This window comes from Chionomys nivalis, chromosome 1 (assembly GCF_950005125.1).
Source record: "Chionomys nivalis chromosome 1, mChiNiv1.1, whole genome shotgun sequence".
Classification (NCBI taxonomy): Eukaryota; Metazoa; Chordata; class Mammalia; order Rodentia; family Cricetidae; genus Chionomys; species Chionomys nivalis.
This window is the reverse complement of record NC_080086.1, coordinates 151,999,367-152,017,475: the sequence shown is the minus strand read 5'-3', so window position 1 is coordinate 152,017,475 and position 18,109 is coordinate 151,999,367. Positions and strand designations below refer to the sequence as shown.

At 48.2% G+C, this 18,109-nt stretch overlaps 1 protein-coding gene across 4 annotated transcripts in view; it reads right to left on the bottom strand.

Moving 5' to 3' along the window:
• The window catches only part of Dpp6 (dipeptidyl peptidase like 6), an 887,986-nt gene that overhangs the window by 166,823 nt on the left and 703,054 nt on the right, over positions 1-18,109 (bottom strand). For all 4 annotated transcript variants that reach the window (XM_057791926.1, XM_057791942.1, XM_057791918.1 and 1 more), the window contains exon 7: positions 4,907-4,988. In XM_057791926.1, the coding sequence (XP_057647909.1) occupies positions 4,907-4,988 (82 nt within the window). The remainder of the gene's footprint in view (positions 1-4,906; positions 4,989-18,109) is intronic.

The following is an 18,109-nucleotide window of genomic DNA, read 5'->3' as shown; positions in this document are numbered from 1 at the left end:
GGACTCCAGCTGTGCATTCTAAGAGGGAGGAAGTCACCTTCCTGCCTTCAGCCTGTCTGCCTTTATTCAATGGCTCCAGCAAAAGCAAAATCTAGGAGAGCAAAAACCTATTTCTATGCCAGTTGATTTGATCAGTGCAGAGAGTACAGGTAGAACCTCACATATGGGAGGCGGGGCCTACAGAGCATTGGAGCTCTCCAGAGGTACCCTGGGCTCCTCAGTTAGGCAGGGAGGGGCTCATCTGAAGAGGAGACAAGGAAAACGGACCCTTGTGAAGTTCCACACTTGCTGTAACTCCATAGATGAAGACGTAGAAAAATGAATTTGGCCATTTCATGTGAGCAAATGTGAGCAATTGCAACACTAATGCAGCAAACAGACTCTGGTGTTGCAGAATGAGAATGAGGGGAAATGTCTCCCTTGCCTCCTTCTCTTCTCCTCTCATCTCCTCCTCTCCCCTCCCTTCTCCTCTCCCTTCTGCTCCCCTCCCCTCCCCTCTCTACCCTTCTCCTCTCCTCTCCTCTCTTCTCCTCTCCTCTCCTCTCCTCTCCTCTCCTCTCCTCTCCTCCTTTCTCCTTCCTTCCCCCTTCTCTTTCTCTCTTCTCCCCTCCTCTCTAATCCTCTTGTGGCTTTGCCTACCTTCCTCCCCCCTCTCCTCCTTCTCTTCTTCCTCCCGCTCCCTAAGATAGGTCTCACACTGTAGCCCAGGCTGGGCTGGAGCTTATTTGTCGCTCAGGCGGGCTTCTCTAATCCTCTGCCCTGCCTTCTGAATCCCTGAGTGCTAGGATTATAGGCGTGAGCTATCCTGCCTGACTTCTCCCTGTGCTGGGTTGGGGCACACGGCCTTGGCCATCCATGGAGGTGCACTCATTCTGGACCACAGGATCTAAAAGTGTAGTACAGTTGTCTCCAAATGAGAGCTGTCAACCAGAGGCACACAGAGTATAGCTGAGAATGAGTAGAAAGACTGGCCATATCCTCAAGTGGCAAAACTCCACACCATAGACATAGCTCAGCACCCTGTGTGGCGGGGCTGCGGGGTTCTGAAAGCTCCTTAGTGGAGCTGACTGCAGCTGTGTTCTCTGCTCCCCAAGGAGATCCAGTCACTGCAGCATGACTCATTACCATTAGAGCAGATTTACTGCAGGGAGCAATATTTACCTTTAAAAATAAAACGGCAAGGAGGGATTTGCTGCCTGTCGCTTAATAGATTAATGTTCACAAGGTTCCTGATTGCAGCTTTCCTTTGCAGACACAGCTCAGAGACTGACAGTGCTCAGGGTGGTAGCCCAGGGGTGAGGGTTCTCTCAGGTGAGGACACACAGCGGGACAGGAGAATCCTCCTGGGGTTGGTAAGTTTTATCCTAACATGATGGCACACTGTCCACAACTGTGTTTGTGTTAAACAGTAAGAAAGAGGTAGCTGGAGCAGAAATCACAAAGCCTGCCTGCACAGCCCCAAGCACCTACCATTACGGGACTTGGTTGATTTCCAGCATATAGGACTCATTCCCCACTATGGGATATACTGCTTCTTAGAGTCAGTACACAGGCCTACAGGAAGAGTTTCTGACTTAATGTCAGTTTAAATTCAGTGAGCCTGTTGGTTCACAGCATTAAACCCACATTTCAGCAATGAATACTTAACTGGACACCGAGTTCCTTGAAACAAGAAGGGAGTACAGTTTCCCCCACTGTGAGCGCTGAACACACAGTCCTAGATCCCAGTTAGCCACTCCCCTCTGATTACTCTATGCTTAATGCTTAAGACCGCACACATACACTAATGAGCTAATTAAGCAATTTGCTTATGTATTTAGTTTTCCAACACTGGGAAATTCTTCCTGAGTACCAGGCCCTCTTTGCCTTATGCTTTTATGCTCAGATGGTGAGAACTACCAGCACCCTACATGGCATTGCATGTGACTAAAAACTTCCCCACAGTGACATGCGGGACCTTACAGAGAGTTCCTGATAAAGTGTCTACATTGGAGAAGTCACACCAGGGAACTGTCACAGTCAGGTTGACACCTGTTCTGTTTGCTGTTAGTTACTCCTTAGGAGGTCAAGCAAGGTCATCTTTGTGATCCTCTGTCTTCACTCCTGTGCGATGGCTTTGGACAGGGAAGGGGCTGACCGAGTGAGAAGCTGGAGCAGTCATCTACAGACTCTTCCTCCCCCAAACGCCGCTGGATGGAACTCTAGAGTGAGGGCCTTGTCTCCCCCACTGTCGGAGGCCTGGGTATGAAGAAAGCGGGGTGCACTCCAGAGCTTATTGCTAACCGCGGCTTGATAAGGAGCAGGTGACATGCCAGGCACACAGAGACCTTGGCGAGGAACCAAGTACTGGTGTCTTTTTCCCAGCAACAGAAAATAGGCCACCCTGCTTCTCAGTTCCTGCCCCCACTTCTGTGGCTGAGCCTGGATGCCAGGCTGGGCACACTGGGCTACTGGCCAACCAATAGGGAGTACAGTGGCCGCCTGTGGATGCCAGAAGGTGTCAGGTACCCTGGAGCTGGAGTTACTAGCAGATGTGAGTTGCCTGACATGGGTTCTAGGAGCCAGACTCATGTCTTCTAGAAGAGCAGCAAGTGCTCTTAACTGTTGAGCCATCTCTTTAGTCACATCCATCAGTCTGCTTTAAAAGATGCAGGTACCAGAATTCTGTGCAGGCTCCAGAACAAACAAAGTTGCAGATGCTTTCTGTGACTGCACTGAGGGACCGTCACCAATGGCTCTTCCAAATGTTACATTGATTTTGGCCAGGTAGACCCACTGAAATCCCCAGTTGGCTAGATACTTGAGGAATTGGTAAGATTCTTCTGTGGCCCAATGTTTTTTTTTGCTTTTTTGAATTGACTCAAGATAATGGAACTGAGGTGCAACCAAGAAACTATCTGCAACCAGATGGAAGAGAAAGTGGTGATTGAGACACAGCCACCAAACCCTCGGATCTGAACACCAGAGCAGCTTTGGGCAGGGAGATCCTGCCTCTCAAAACGAAGTTAAACAGGACTCATAGCAGTCACCTGGTCACCTGGGTCTGACCCCTGTATGCTGGGGCCATGACAACACATTCTTCTCTTTTTTGTCCAGCTCATCCCCCTCTCAGATTCACAGCCATAACTATGATCAGCTAGTGATGGGTTCTGGGCTGGGAACATTCGCACCAAGGCTGTTCATTGTGGGCCTTTTTTCACTACACTGTTTGTGATAGTTACCACTGACTGGCAACTTGACAGGGTCTAGAGTCACCAGGAAGCCACACCCCTGGCATGTCTGAAGGGAGTTTCTGGATTAGGTTACGTGAAATGTGGGTGGCTCCTTTCCATGGGCTGGGGTCCTGGACTGAACGAAAAGGGGAAAGTGATTGGCACTTCAGGGTTCATCTCTGTCTGCTCCCTGACTGAGGAGGCCGTGTGACCAGTCGCCTCATGCAACTGAAGCCTCACCTTCCCCATCACCATCAGCAGGATGTCCACACTGTGAACTAAACTAAACTCTTCCTTCTTTGAGTTGCTTTATCTGGTACTTAGTAACAATAAGGAAAGTAACCTATACACCATCCTAGCAGCTCACAGGGCTTTAAATATCTCAGTTTCACCTACTTGGGTCCTTGAAGACCTTGTATGTCAACCTGTCAAGGCTCTGTGAGCTTCCCCATGCTGACAGGGTTGCTGGGACACAGCTTCATAATGATTGACAGGTTCACGTTCTCCCTAAACCTCTAGGAAAGAGGGTAAGGTTCCAGAACAATGTATAACAACGTGTGTCACACTGATGACTACCATGAAAGTGCTCTGAGGAGCTTCATCTACGCACACGGTTACATGGGTAGCAACTCTAAGCACACTGGCTATGAGAACTAAGAATGTATTATGGGTTGGGCATACTCTGGTGCCCGAGATGCATATGCTGAGAGCTTGGTCCCCAGGTAGTGGCATCATCAAGGGATGACTGGCTCCCAAGGATGCTGCTGTCATTCACGGAATAATCCATCCACAAATCCATAGTCAGATGCATCAAATAGTAGGTGTGTGCGGGTTGGGGGAACTGGTTCACTAGAGGCATGTCGCTGAAGGATGGATCTCACCAGTGTGCCACCCCACCACCCAATTCCTTTCCAGGTGTCAAAAGGTGAGCAGTTCTGCTCCACCACACACCATGCGGTTTCTGCTTCCTCATGAGCTCAGAAATGAAGGAGCAGCCACCATGGAGGGACACTTTTGAAACCCTGAGCCCAGAGGAACTCATTCCTGGTGATGTTGTTTTCCAAGATGCTTTGTCACAGTGAGGGAAAACTGCTGAGTGCAATATGACATTCCATTTGTAAGTGTGCATGTGTGGGTGATGTGCTTGTCTGCGCACACACATGTGGGAGTCAGAGGCTGAGGTTGTGTCTTCTTCTATCACTCTCTAAGGTTTTTTTTTTTTTTTTGTTTTCTCTTGCCGAACCCAGAACATTCTGTTTCAGCTAGACTGGCTAGCCCAGGAGTCCCCATGGTCTGCCTGCTTCCATGCCTACTGCTGGTAGGATAGATTGCTACGCTTGGCTTTTTCACAGGTTTGTCAATCCAAACTTGGTTCCTCATGTTTGCATAGCAAGTACTTTATATACTAAGCCATCTCCCCAACTCACCATGATCCATTTTTAAAAAATGAGAATTCTCTATCTAAAAATAAATAATAATCTTATATAATCAGATACTTTGGTATATTTATCTAAAACTTAATCTCTCTCTTCCTCCCTCCTTCCCTCCCTCCTTCCCTCCCTCCCTCCCTCCCTTCCTCCCTCCCACCTCTTACACACACACACACGTGGGCACGCCCCAGATATTATTCAGTGATAAACAGTTTAGAAAACATTAACTTAGTAAAATTCAAAATTTGAACCCGACTTGCTTACCAGCTGCTGGCCTTTCGGACCCCACCCTGCATACTGAAGCTTTGCATTGCTGACTTCTGGTGGGTCCAGACTCTGAGGGTCTCTGAGGAAACAGACAGACAAACAGAAACAAAGCACAATGTTGGGAACCAAGAATATACTGTGCTTCCACTTATCCTCTGCTGGGGTCTTACTCTTTCCCCGTCTCTTAGTTACTGAACGATACGTCTCACTCAGCTTCCACAGGATTCCTGCGGATATGTACATAATTAATGTGAAGCTGAAATACGTCCATTGCTACTTAATCCAAATGGTAAATATTCATCAGGAGAAAACATGCAGAGAACTATATAGATCAATTTCTAAAATGTCCAGGGCAGTTAACATTAAACGAAACCCACAGCCAAGCAGCAATAAATCCCACACCCGATGTCTTCAATGCTGGATTTCCCTGCAGATAATTCTTTTCTAAGTATGAAGCCAGGTCATCCTGACCTTCGAAAGCCAGTGGCCTCAGGATGAATTGTATTCTCTCATGATACAGAGAATGAGAAAGGGAGGAGACTCGGGAGAGCGAGAAAGGGAGACGAATTGAAAGATGGTTTTCCTATTCAATGTTCTTGCATTTTTCATTCCTTTTTATTTTGGGTACTTTCCAGTTGTGTCTACATGGGAGTCAGCTTGTAGATAAACACACGTATGAGCTGTGTATGAATGTATACATGCTCAGCTGTGTGAGCATGCATGCATGTGCAGGTAGGAGCCAAAGGTTAATGTTGGATGTCTTTCCTAATTTTTGAGTCAGGGTCTCTCATTATCGGGAAGCTGGTCCGTCTGGCTGGCCTGGAACCTCTAGGGATCCTGCCCTCCCAGTGCTGGGATCACAGGCACGTGCACTTGTTTTTTTCCTGGGTGCTGTGTAAACGCCTTACGCTTTCATAGCAACTTTTACTGACGGAGCCGCCTCCCAAGCTCCATTTGTTTTTATTTTTAATTTACAGAAAATTTATGGAAAATACCTTGACAACCAAATACGGTCTCTATATTCAAATGTCCTAATAAATCAAAGCCACGGTAAAACACCATGAAAACTCCACAGGTATAAAAAAAGGTCTTCAAAACATTTCTTTGGGGGTATCACGCCACCTGTGGAATGGAATCTGTGTTCTGGGGGAGCTGATGGCCAAGGGAGCACCTGCCCTGATGTCATAGTTCCTCCACTGAAGCCAGAGCCGTGAAAGTGCTGGCTTATGAATAAACAAAGAAAAGGTGAATGGTCTGTCTTTGGGAAAGGAAGGCACTGACTGAGATTTAGGGGTTTTGCAAAGGGGTGGGGGCAAGAGGGAAGAAATATGAAACATGTCTTTAAGTGATCAGGCTTTCAAACACAGAAAATTCCAGAGTAATTTGAACAACACTGTAAGAATCAAAGCAGACAAACAAAACCAGGAAGAAATAGAGGAGGAGAAGATGGGGAGGTGAGGTTCCCTAGGGCCAGGAGAGTGTGAGGACAGGTGACAAGAGGTTCAGATATGGGGAAAGGCAGCTGGGACAACAGTCTTCAGGGAAGTAGAAAAGCTAGGCGACATGAGGGGTCTGGACATTGCAGATTACAGACGGGTTCTTAATAAACAGACCCCGACCTCCCCCCGCCCCGTGTGTGTGTGTGTGTGTGTGTGTGTGTGTGTGTGTGCCTGCAGAAGCCAGAGGAGGGTGTTGGATCCACTGGAGTTGGAGTTGCTAGCAGCAGTGACCTTTCCTAGATGGGTGCTGAGAACCACACTCTGGTCCCCTGAAGAGGAGCCTGTGCTCTTCACTGCCTTTGCTGCTAAGGCATTGCTCCAGCCCAGCGAGTAGGGTTTGAATGCTATACCATTGTAAGGAAGGCTATGTGAGATGACGGGTGTGCTAGTGAGCACGAGTCATCAGTCTGTAGTGTACTGACAAAGCGAAAAATCATCTAAATATCCTAATATACGCATTTATCATTTGTTAGTTTAGTCCTCCCGTCCCCTCTAAATACCATTAGACAGCAAGTATAGCGAGGCTGTGAAAGAGAACAAAGTTTTCCATAGACCAGGAGAGCGATTCGTGATGGTTGACAGAAGTCTCAGAAGAGCAGGTTCAGTCTGCTAGCGGTGTCTTACAGGGATTTAAGAACATATACAGGCATGAAGTCATTTATGAAAAAGAAGTCAGTCGAGTTGGTCAGCTAGCTAGGGGGTTGGGCGGAATGGGTGGAAGGAAGTCTGAAGCAAGGGAGGGTGGCATTTCTCGGAGCTCATGCTTTTGAACCAAATTAGTTGAGACACAGGGATCCCCTCAGGAAGTGAAGGCATGGCCTCCTTCATCTAAGAATGGTACGAAAGCCAAGAGAAATGGCCAGTACTGAGTCAACAGCACTCCAGTGGGTGCTAAGTCAAGTACTCTGAAGATACAGGTCTCTCCTTTCTCCTAGCTGGTGAGGCTCTTCTCTTAACATCTCATACTCTTAATGCAACCCAATGACTCCATGATTCCCTCAATAAGCCACCCTTTGGGGTTGCAGCCATCCACCCAGAGTGTCCTCAGGGAGAGGAAGTCAGGAAGTGGTGGGATTCCATCACTAACAGCACAGAGTTTGAACCAATAGAGTAACTCAGCCTAAGTACCTTTTCCTCGCGTGTGAATCAGGAATATTAATGCTCGCCTGTGGATAGCGTTCAGCAATGCACCGCACATGGAGAGGGGCAGCGCAGGGCTCCCGCAGCCATGTTCCAGAGATGCCAGCTTAATCCTTGATAAAATGACAGGTAATTAATTTGGCCACACATTACAATGTGTGTGTGTGTGTTCCTTAGCTTCTCATTTAATTAGTTGAACCAGTGGGTTGAGTACTGATAAAGTGTTATTGTAATGACTATTTATATGAAAGGTGTTTAAAATGGCCAATCACTTATCAGACATAAAGACAAATTTGCTCTTGGGACTCAGCAGTGAAAGCAAATCAGTGACCCCCTAAGAGTGCAGGTGACAGGAAACCAGACTTAGGGTTGCCACCCCATCACCTACACTTGCTACGGTGAAGTAAATATCTTGATTTTCACACTCGGATCCCACGACATCAAGTTGCTTTGCTTTCCAGTTAAAAGAAGGCTTTAGGGCGACACTCCCAGTGTCCCTCCACTGGGTGTCCTTCCTTGCTCAGTAAACATTCTGCAGTTTCTCCTCATCTGTCCAGCTCCCTGCCTGATGGTGGTTCTTATACAGTCCTGCCCATTCTTGCAAACACAAAGTTTCCATTGAACATGCCTTATACAATCACACATGGACCATGGAGAACCACAGAAGAGCTACATGGATCCGCACTCTGTCTGTGTGTGTGTGTGTGTGTGTGTGTGTGTGATTCAGCTAGTAACTGACCATTGTCATAGCATTCTGGATTCTCAATTTCATCCCACTCTTTCATCTCTGTTTGTCTCCTCTGTGTGGGGCAAGCAGATGGCCCTGTGCTCACCTACAGGAAGAATCTTCCACTCCTTTGTGTGTGCTGAGGGTTGGGTGCTGCACCCAAGCAGGATTCCTCCACAAGGTCGGATCCACCTGCATCTGAGTTTCCCCCTGCCCAGTCCTGCTTCTTACCTCTGTCCCTTTGCAGCCGAGACAATATGCGGTGGCCTGGAGACTTTTCCTCCTCAGTCTCTGGTCCCACTTTTTTTTCTCTATAGGCGACATTCCTGAACCCTCTGCTTTCTCAGCCTCAGCATACTGAAGACCCCACTGGGTTTTCAGGCTACCACACCTTCTCAAGATACACTGGTCCCTCAGCGTCTGGACAGCATCCTCTTTGGGCCAGGACTATGCATTTTCCTTCTGGGAAACTTTTATTATTGCTGTGCTTTAAATCATCCTGAGTGCTCACAAGAGTTGACAATAATGTACCCATATTATTGCTATCCCATCTAGGTCTTTGCATTTGTCATCAGTTTGTGCTACCTCTCACTGAATCCCGTGGCTGACTCTGGGGCTCGCCTTCTGCCTCAGCATCACAGGGATTTCGCTGCTTGCTCCCCTTGCTCTCAAGTCCCTGCTCTGGCAACTCCTATCTTCTCAGCTCCTGGTTCTACCTGTTCTAGAAGGTCCCACATCTGCAGTCTCTTCAGAATGGCCTCCTTTTTTGAAGATGATGAATTCAAGCTCTCAGGTTAGGCTTGTTTCCAGGACTACACTCACTCTCGTGGCCCCCCCTTCTGTCTTCTCCATGTTCCTAACCCTCCAGGGTCCCTGAATCGACAGTGAATGGAGGCACCTCATCCGACCAGCACCGTCCACATCTGAGCCTGGCTGGATTCTTACCCACACATCTTTTTAACCCCCGCCCATGGTAAACGGGACTGGGGAGAGAGTTCAGTTGGTAAAGTGCCTGCTGCAGAAGTGTGAGGACGGAGTCCAGATCCCCAGCATCTATGTGAAAGTGGGGTGCGGAGGCACATACCTGTGACCCCATCACCGGGGAGGAAGAAACAAGAAGATCTCTGGGCTTGTTGGCTAGCCAGTGAGCTCTGGGTTCAGTGTGCGACTCTGACTCAAACAAATAAGAGGGCTCAGGTCCCTTTGTCACATAGAAGACCACAGCAGTAACCTCTGATGAATACCCAAGGGGTCACATGCATATCCAACCTGTGGCCTATGGGCCACATGCAGGCAAGCATAGCTATGAATGCAGACCGACACAGAACTCATGAACTTACTTACATATTCATTTATATTGTGTTTTGCAACTTGATTATGTGATTCTTGAGTATGAACTGTAGATGACAATGGCAGCATCGCATCCCAGTGTTAAAATGTTGGACATGGCTGCCAGCCCAGTCCATGGTCCCTACCTTGTACTGGGTTATTCTGAAATTCTCAGTGTGTATGTAAGGGGAAAAGAACACAAAGGAACTTGCTTATGAATTTGGGGGCTGCCTGGTGCCCTCCCCTTTCCCTCCTCCTTTATCTTTCTTTACTCATTTATTCTGAAGAACGTGCATTGGGCTCCGTGATGAATCATCTCTGGGTAGAGGTGGATTGGTGAAAAAATGATTAAGGAAGAATAAAATGATCTGAACTTCACATAGCTCAAAATAATCACAAGATCCATTCTGATTTTGCTTATTTGAGCAATAAACGAAACAGGGCATAAATCATAGTGAATTCTGAAGAGTGAATTAGTGCCCAGCCAAGTTTGCTCATTTATCTTCCAGAGCTATTTTGAGGGATTGAAAAGCTTCTCTAACAGCAATGGCATTTGGGAGAAAGAAAAGATAAAATTTGCTTTTTTTCCTGCCTCTAAACTTTCATGACTAAATCACAAAAAAACCCTACCATTTTCAATATCAAATATTGTGGGTTTTCTCATCTGCTTACCACAGTAAGAGACACAAAAGGATACATGTTTAGAGTTAGGTAAGTGCTATCCATAGTAGGTGCACATTGATTACAAATGCATAGTAGGTCAGCAAGGGTCAGGTTAGCAACCTTTAGTTCCTGAGGGGATCAAGAAAAGTATTCATAATAGTTGAAAGCTACTCAGTGCCTAGGTAGTCTTGCTGCCTTTCTCATACACTGGAAGTCATTCATTTAAGCTCCTGGTCCCACACCATCGGTACTCCCAAGGTGGCTGGCAGTTAAGCAATACTAATGTCCCCATCCCTGTCCCCATCCCTGCTCCCATCCCTACCCTCACCCCGTGCAGGATCTGGACTCTGATCATTGAAGTGTGACGGGGGCAGCCGGGCTGAACTGCTCCTGCAGGACTCCATGTGGCTCCTGCACACACTGATGGCAAGGTCACATGACAATGTCACTTGGCAAGAGAGGCTGCCTCATTGGTCGCTATGTCCCCACGTCAGTCAAGCCCCATCTACCCTCTTAAGGGAAGAAATGAGACAAGTCAGGGTGGGGATGGGGGCTGGTTGCACTGTGAAACATTTTGGTGGAGGTGAAACGTTCTAAATCAGAGGTAATGATTGCAAAGCTCTTCAGATACCCCGCGGACTGTTGAGCTGTGTAATTTCGGTTTGTAAATTAAGGGTATGGGAAAGATGTCTCAGAAGAGCTTGGCAAGGGAAGCAAGGAGGGAGGGAGCTGAGAAGGGTGAGGAAGGTCAGGAGGGAAGGAAGCCATGTTCCAGGCTCCTCTCTTTCATACACTTTCAGGTGAACAAGAGTTGACCTCCAGTGCAGAGAAAGCCCTGTCTGAGCTGACTGGTGCTCGTTTTGCTAGAATGCTTGAATAATCCACAAGAGACATCACAGGCAGCCTAAGCACCCCATCCTTGTCTGTTTTGTACTCCCGGATCAGCTAAAGCCTGCCAAGCTGGGTTCTCTCCAGGGAGCCATCACTGGGCAAAACTAACAGGCTAGTTGCAGCTTCCTGTCTGCTTGGCCTGCAGCCACCCCCTCCCCAGAAAGCCATTCCCTGCTGCAGGTGAGGCCCAGAGCTCTGCATTCTCTTTTTCTTGCATAGCAGGTCCCTCTCATGGTCCTATTCCTCCTGGATCTGTTGTCTCAGAGGACCCATCTGGTCAGTGTGTCCAGCAACAGACTGTCCTGTCAGAAACGGGTGATGAGGGAATCTGCCACACGAGGCTGGAGCAGTGAGGCCTCAACTGCAACCGGTTTGCAGCTCTGGGCTGATGGCTTCGCCTCTCTGAGAAACTCTCTGCTGTTAGGGGTGGGGCGGTTCCTCATAGGGCACTGTGCAATGAACAAGGTTCTAGGCAGTCAGCCGACAGGTGTGTCTGTTCTGCCACTGGTGGAGGCAGATGGGTTGTGTGCACATAATTCTGAAGTTCCTTGTTCCACCCACATCATGTGGCCAGGCTCACTTAGCATGCTGCAACATATTGTTGCCATGCCAGGACTTGTCCTTTTGGAAAGTGAGGAACAATAGGGGGCTCAGGCCCCTGGACAGCTCCTCTGTGAGCCTGGGCCTCCGTCAGATGGAATGAGAGAGAAGGCTTATCTCACGTCTATATAACTGAACAGAGGTCTCTATTCCTTCCATAATTCCACTTTGGAACACATGACTACACAGCCTCCCCTGAGCTCACTGCAGGAGGAAGGTAGAGAGTTCTTCCCAGTGTGGGTCATGTGACCAGACTGGAGCTTGTGGAAGACAGGCAGCAACATTCTAAAGGATGCTGCTCAGGCGGTCTACCACCCAGAGAGGCCAAGGGGGCTCTGCTGTCTCCCCATTTGGAGCCCCTTCCGTCCCTTCCCGTTACAGTTTTCTACCAACTCCTAGGAGTGTGATCTGACTTTGGGGATCTGCTTTTATTGGTCTGGAGAGCAAATGTCCCCAACCCTTCTCCACCCATGTAGACAGTCTTAGTTAACACAAGCCATGTAAGAGACGCACTGAGAACTGGGCTAGCCGAAGAGGCAGCTTGGGCTCAGCGGCTCGCTTTGACAGAGGGATCTGAGCACTGGCCGTGTGCTCATGATGAACTCAGGAACACAGGGCACAGGCCGAGGCTCCAAGTCACAGCAGACATCTATACGAACAGACATAGACATACATGCCTACATACTTAATGGACGTGGAGCTTGGAATTCTGTGGGAGGCGTCACTCCGAGCTACTTTTGTTATGTGAGGACAAAGGAAGTCTTTTGAAAAATTATTATTATTATTATTGTTTTTTTTAAACATTTATTTATTTATTATGTTTACAATATTCCGTCTGTGTGTATGCCTGCAGGCCAGAAGAGGGCACCAGACCCCATTACAGATGGTTGTGAGCCACCATGTGGTTGCTGGGAATTGAACTCAGGACCTTTGGAAGAGCAGGCAATGCTCTTAACCTCTGAGCCATCTCTCCAGCCCCTATTATTTGTTTTTTTGAGACAGGGTTTCTCTGTAGTTTTGGAGCCTTTCTGGGAACTAGCTTTTGTAGCCCAGGCTGGCCTTGAACTCACAGAGATCTGTCTGCCTCTGCCTCCTGAGTGCTGGGATTAAAGGCGTGCGCCACCACCGCCCGACTTGAGGAATTATTTTAAACCAGTTAAAATGTGTATACTGTTTTTTCTTCTATTTAAAGTACAAAGTAAGTAATGGAAGAGTGGACTGAAAGACATAGGGAAGCAAGTCCTGTGAGACCATGTAGAGCTTCAGGTAGGAAACTCAACATGAGGAATCAGAAAGAGTATCAATGATGGCAGTCTAGGAGAACAACATCCGTGGGGCCAAGCTCCTGAGACCTCACGGCCTTGGAAGAACTGCCTGTGTGACTGCTCCCTTCCCCCACCCATCCAGAAGAACTTGATGGAAATGCTAGCCAATGGGTTTGAAGTCTGTGGAGGTGAAAGGTCCTTGCGTGCTGGAAGCCTCCACCACAAATTCTTAGGGTAGTTAGGTGAGTACAGACGCCCCCTTAATCTGCCTGGCCATTCCTTTTGATTTATAAAGGTAGAGCTGAGATTGAGCTCACTGGATCAGAGGCTCGGAATCAGACAAGGGCCTGAGCTAGTCCTGTCATTGAGAGTATACATGAGAATGCCCCAGGCAAAGGCTTCCAGGCTGTGGAGAGAGTCCAGGGGCTGTCAAAGTCATGGTATCACTACAGACTGCAGCCAGAGAGAGCTGCAGAAGTCATGTTGCCAGGGTGCCTCTGTGTCCTGCTTCAGTCCCGGCATCCCTCTCCCCGATGGCACCCATCTGCCAATTGCCAAGGCCAGAGCAGAGTCAGGTGGAGAAGAATTAACGGCACTGGGGCAATGTGGAGGGAAGGGTCCATCCTTGCAGACAGGAGCTGAGCCACAGCAGGGCCAATGTGGGAGACGCCTGGCATGATGAGGCCCATGGCAAGGGTCCTTTCCTGACTCACGCAGCCCCAGCTCCTGGTGGGGCTGAAGTCATTGGCAGCCAGTGATGTTCAGAGCTGAGCGTAGTCAGCAGAGGAGGGGTGCTGGGGAAAGGGCAGAAAAGACGAGAGCAGAGCCCCACGGGAGCAGAGAGAGTCGATTTAGAGTTACAGCCGTGAGGTGGCGGGCTGTAACACTGCAGGCTGATGGAGTCCAGCATGATAAGGCATTCATTCCATTCTCTAACCGCTGGCTTCTCTAGCCATTTTAGGCAGTAGCAGTGCGGTAGTGGTACCTAGCACAGCTCCAGTACCTAGCGCATTGCTAGTGCTTGTATTTAGTGCACTATTTATACCTAGTGTAGTACTAGTACCTAGTACAATACCTAGTGTAGTACTGGCACTTCGTGGAGTACTGGTACTTAGTGTAGAGCTGACATTGGGTACAGTGTGAGTACGCAGCATGGTGCAGGTACCTAGAAACTTATAAGATTTCCCACTAGCAATTCCCTGGGTGGGTCTCCCAGCACTTCGAAAGGTCTGCAGGAATTTGCCTTTGGGTCATAGAGTGGTGGATAAGAATCAGGATGCACAGAGATATATAAAACCCTCACCTTCTCATTCATTATTACAAAATTGGCTTTCTCAATTTCTGTTTACAGCAAAGATTAATTCCAAACAGTTCAGGCCCTGCCGCCCTCCAGGTGGAGCTGGAACCTCCTTACTTCCCGGCAGTGAAAAGGACAGACATCGCTGGTTGGGTGGGGTGAAATGCTAATCTGAACTCTTGGAAGCATTGCTTCCGGGTAGCCCTTGATAATCTGGGTGCTCTGGCCATGGTGCTTCTTGAGTTTCTGAAATCCCACAAGTCTTCACTGATGAGAGAGTTCAGAGTCTCAGGGAGCCAGGAAGTTATTCTGCCATTTCCTCAGTTCTGTGCCACTGGGTCTCGGCCCTTGTCTCGAAACTCTTGGAACCAGGTGCGTGAATCATGATGTGTCCCCATGTATCCTGTCTGTGAAGGCAGCTGATGTGGGAGAGTCTTCTGTTTTGTGTTGATTTCATTGGCTAATAAAGAAACTGCCTTGGCCCTTTAATAGGACAGAAAATTAGGTAGGCGGAGTAGACAGAACAGAATGCTGGGAGAAAGAAGCCTAGTCAGGAAGTCGCCATGATTCTCCCACCCGACACAGATGCAGGTTAAGATTTTCCCTGGTAAGCCACCTCGTGGTGATACACAGATTATTAAAAATGGGTTAATCGATATGTAAGAGCTAGCCAATAAGAGGTTATAACTAATGGGCCAGGCAGTGTTTAAAAGAATACAGTTTCTGTGTAATTATTTTAGGTAAAGCTAGCCGGGCAGGAGCCGGGCGACGGGAAGTGGCCACGCCACTCCTCACTACAGGCAGCTGCAGAAGTACCTTCTGGCCACCCCTGCAGCCTGGGCTGGGCACTATGCACCCATCTGCCTCTGGGGAGTCCCGGATGCCTGCCTGTCTTTCTCGCAGTGCTATTTCCAGGATGGTGGATGCAAATGTTTAGTGGGACCCAGAAGGCCTCAGCCCTCGCTCAAGCAGAGCTGCTTCCTGGCGGAGAACTCCATGCCTGAAGGTGAACTTTAGCCACCCTGCCATCAACCCATCCACATGGGGCCCATCTGGATGCCACACTCATGCTCCAGTCAACACAGGTCCAAGCAATCAGCCTAGCATCTTGCTCTTCCTTTGATTTTTTTGAGGGAACTGGAGAAGGGTTGTTCTTGCAAAAGAAAGTTTTCTTGACATTCTGGCCAAGAAATTTAAGTATTCGTCCAGCACACCGAGCCCTTGGCCTCTTCATGATGCTCAAGATCCACTCAGCTTACGTGTCAATCCCGCCCCACTTCTAGTCTCTCGCCTTATTTGGTTTCATCACTTATAAGTGTTCCCCATATGTCATTTAAGAGAAGAGGGGGAACATCCTGCAGCTCCTCAAGGTCAGGCAGTGTCACCCTGAGTCCTTAGGTGCCTGAGTCCTTAGATGCAGGCATGTTGGGAGTATAGCTCCGTAGATGCAGAGCCAGAGGCTCCAGGTGATGAACAGAGCTGTTTCCAGGGCACTGTAGCCTCCTCTAACTGTGCAGTGACCAGGTGGAGGGAGAGAGGTTAAAAAACTACATATAAAAGAAAGGTGTGTGTTGTGTGTGTGTGTCTGTGTGTGTATCTGTATATGTGTTTGTGTGTCTGTGTGTGTGTGCGTGCGCGTGTATGTCTATGCATGTGTGTATGTGTGTGTCTCTGTGTGTGTATGTGTGTGTATCTGTGCATGTGTGTGTGAGAGCATATGTCTGTGCATGTGTGTCTGTGTGTATGTATGTGTATATATGGTGTATGTGTGAGTGTGTGCTCTAAGTGACACAGCTGCTTTGAATAACACTTAGGATTTTTTTTTAAATCAAATTAACCACATATTAATTATACAGCCCAGCTGGTCTACTTCCAGGTATTTACCCAAGAGAAAGGAAGACATATGTCCACATGCAAACACTCACAGGAGATTCACTCATAACAGCCCTCAATGGGAAACAACTTAGATGTCAATCAGACATATGTTGTTGGAATGCAAACTGTTAGATACACACAACGGGTCACTGGTACCTGCTACAACATCAATCTCAAAGAATGCCAATCTACTCCAGGGAAGGAGCCAGCTACATATGGTACAACCCCGTGTGTACAATTTCTAGAGAGGCAGAGGGAGCCAGATATGGAAGCTCATGACTGTAATCCTAGCATCTAGGAGGCTGAGGCAGGAGGATCACTGTGGATGTGAGGCCAGCCCGAACTATAAAGCAATTTCCAGGACAGTCTACAGATTGAAATTCTGTTCCAAAGAGCAGCAACATCAGAGAGAGAGGGAGGGAGAGAGAGAGAGAGAGAGAGAGAGAGAGAGAGAGAGAGAGAGAGAGAGAGAGAGAGAGAACATGGTTTCCAGGAGCAACCAGAAGGGTGGGAAGGGTGTTGACACTTTGGGGTACGCAAATGTTCTGCATCTTGGCTGTGGGTGACTCGTCTATTGGGCCAACTCTGAAAAGTGTATTCAGAGAGTGAACTGTGCCGTAGGGAAATTGTACTGAAGCCAGCCCATCAATAGACACACAGAGTCTGTGTGTGCTCTCCTCCCACCAACCTTTGGTGTCTCCATCTTGGTCAAAGTTGCTCTTCATGTTTATTCTAAGCCAATGCTGAAATGTGGATGCTACTGGACACACACACACACACACACACACACACAGAGAGAGAGAGAGAGAGAGAGAGAGAGAGAGAGAGAGAGAGAGAAAGAGAGAGAGAGAGAGAATAGTCCAAAGCACTGAGAAGAAAGGAAGGTGACCAAAACAATATGAAATGCACCAGAGAACTGCAGCCTGTAGTTTGTACTGGTCCATCGTGCATCCAGCACTTGCTAGGCGCTTAGTTATATTGCTGAGACCATAGCATTCATTTTCCAGGCTTGGACATGCAGGAGCATCAGCCTGATGCAGAGCATACTGATCTGCAGACAGATTGCTGAACAAATGCCCTTGGGGACACACACACACACACACACACACACACACACAGCTCTGTCCCAGGAGACTAACATATACATGCCTCTAATCTTCACAACTTAAAACCTACTATGTGATTCCTCACACAAGAAAGCCATCAATAGCCCAGAGGAGGGGAATAAAGATGGTGTTAGACAAACTGACTTATAACAATACAGATTCCCAAGGGCAAGAATCCGAAATGCAGGCTTATGTTAACACTACATCCCACTAGGTGGAGCCCGAGGGATAGGCTAGAGCAGGCCGATCTGGAAGTCGTTAGGAAGTTGTTTAAGTGAATTGGGCTGCCTTTAGAATATAGGGGCCACGTACAGTGCTTTCTATACATTAGAGTAGACAGTTAAGATGATCTCATAACCATATTGTTCTGGGTGGAGTGATTGTATCCAGAGAAACAGCCACCTTTCTGTTTGAACCCAGGTGGGATGGCTGGCTACAGATGGCTACACCGAGAAAAGACACGCAGGGAGGAGAGGAAGGGGAAGCAGTGACCCCCAGTTCAGGGCTCACAGAGTGCAGTAAGCTGTCTGTGGTTCTGGAAATCCCCGTAGGACCCATCTTCTCCAATGCATGCCTTTCTCAGAATATCTAGCCAGTTTGCTTCCACAACAATATTTCTCAAAGGGGTAGGAGCAATCTAGTGATGCAGCTTCTGGCAGTTGTGACAGCTGCTCGCTTTGCAGAGCCAAAGTGTGTCTGTATGTGTGACCAGATGGGTCCTGGAGACCAGTATTCGGTAGTATGACATCTTCAGAAAGGAAGCAAGATCAGCTTCAGAGAAGCAGCCTCGGATGCTGAGAATTCCCCA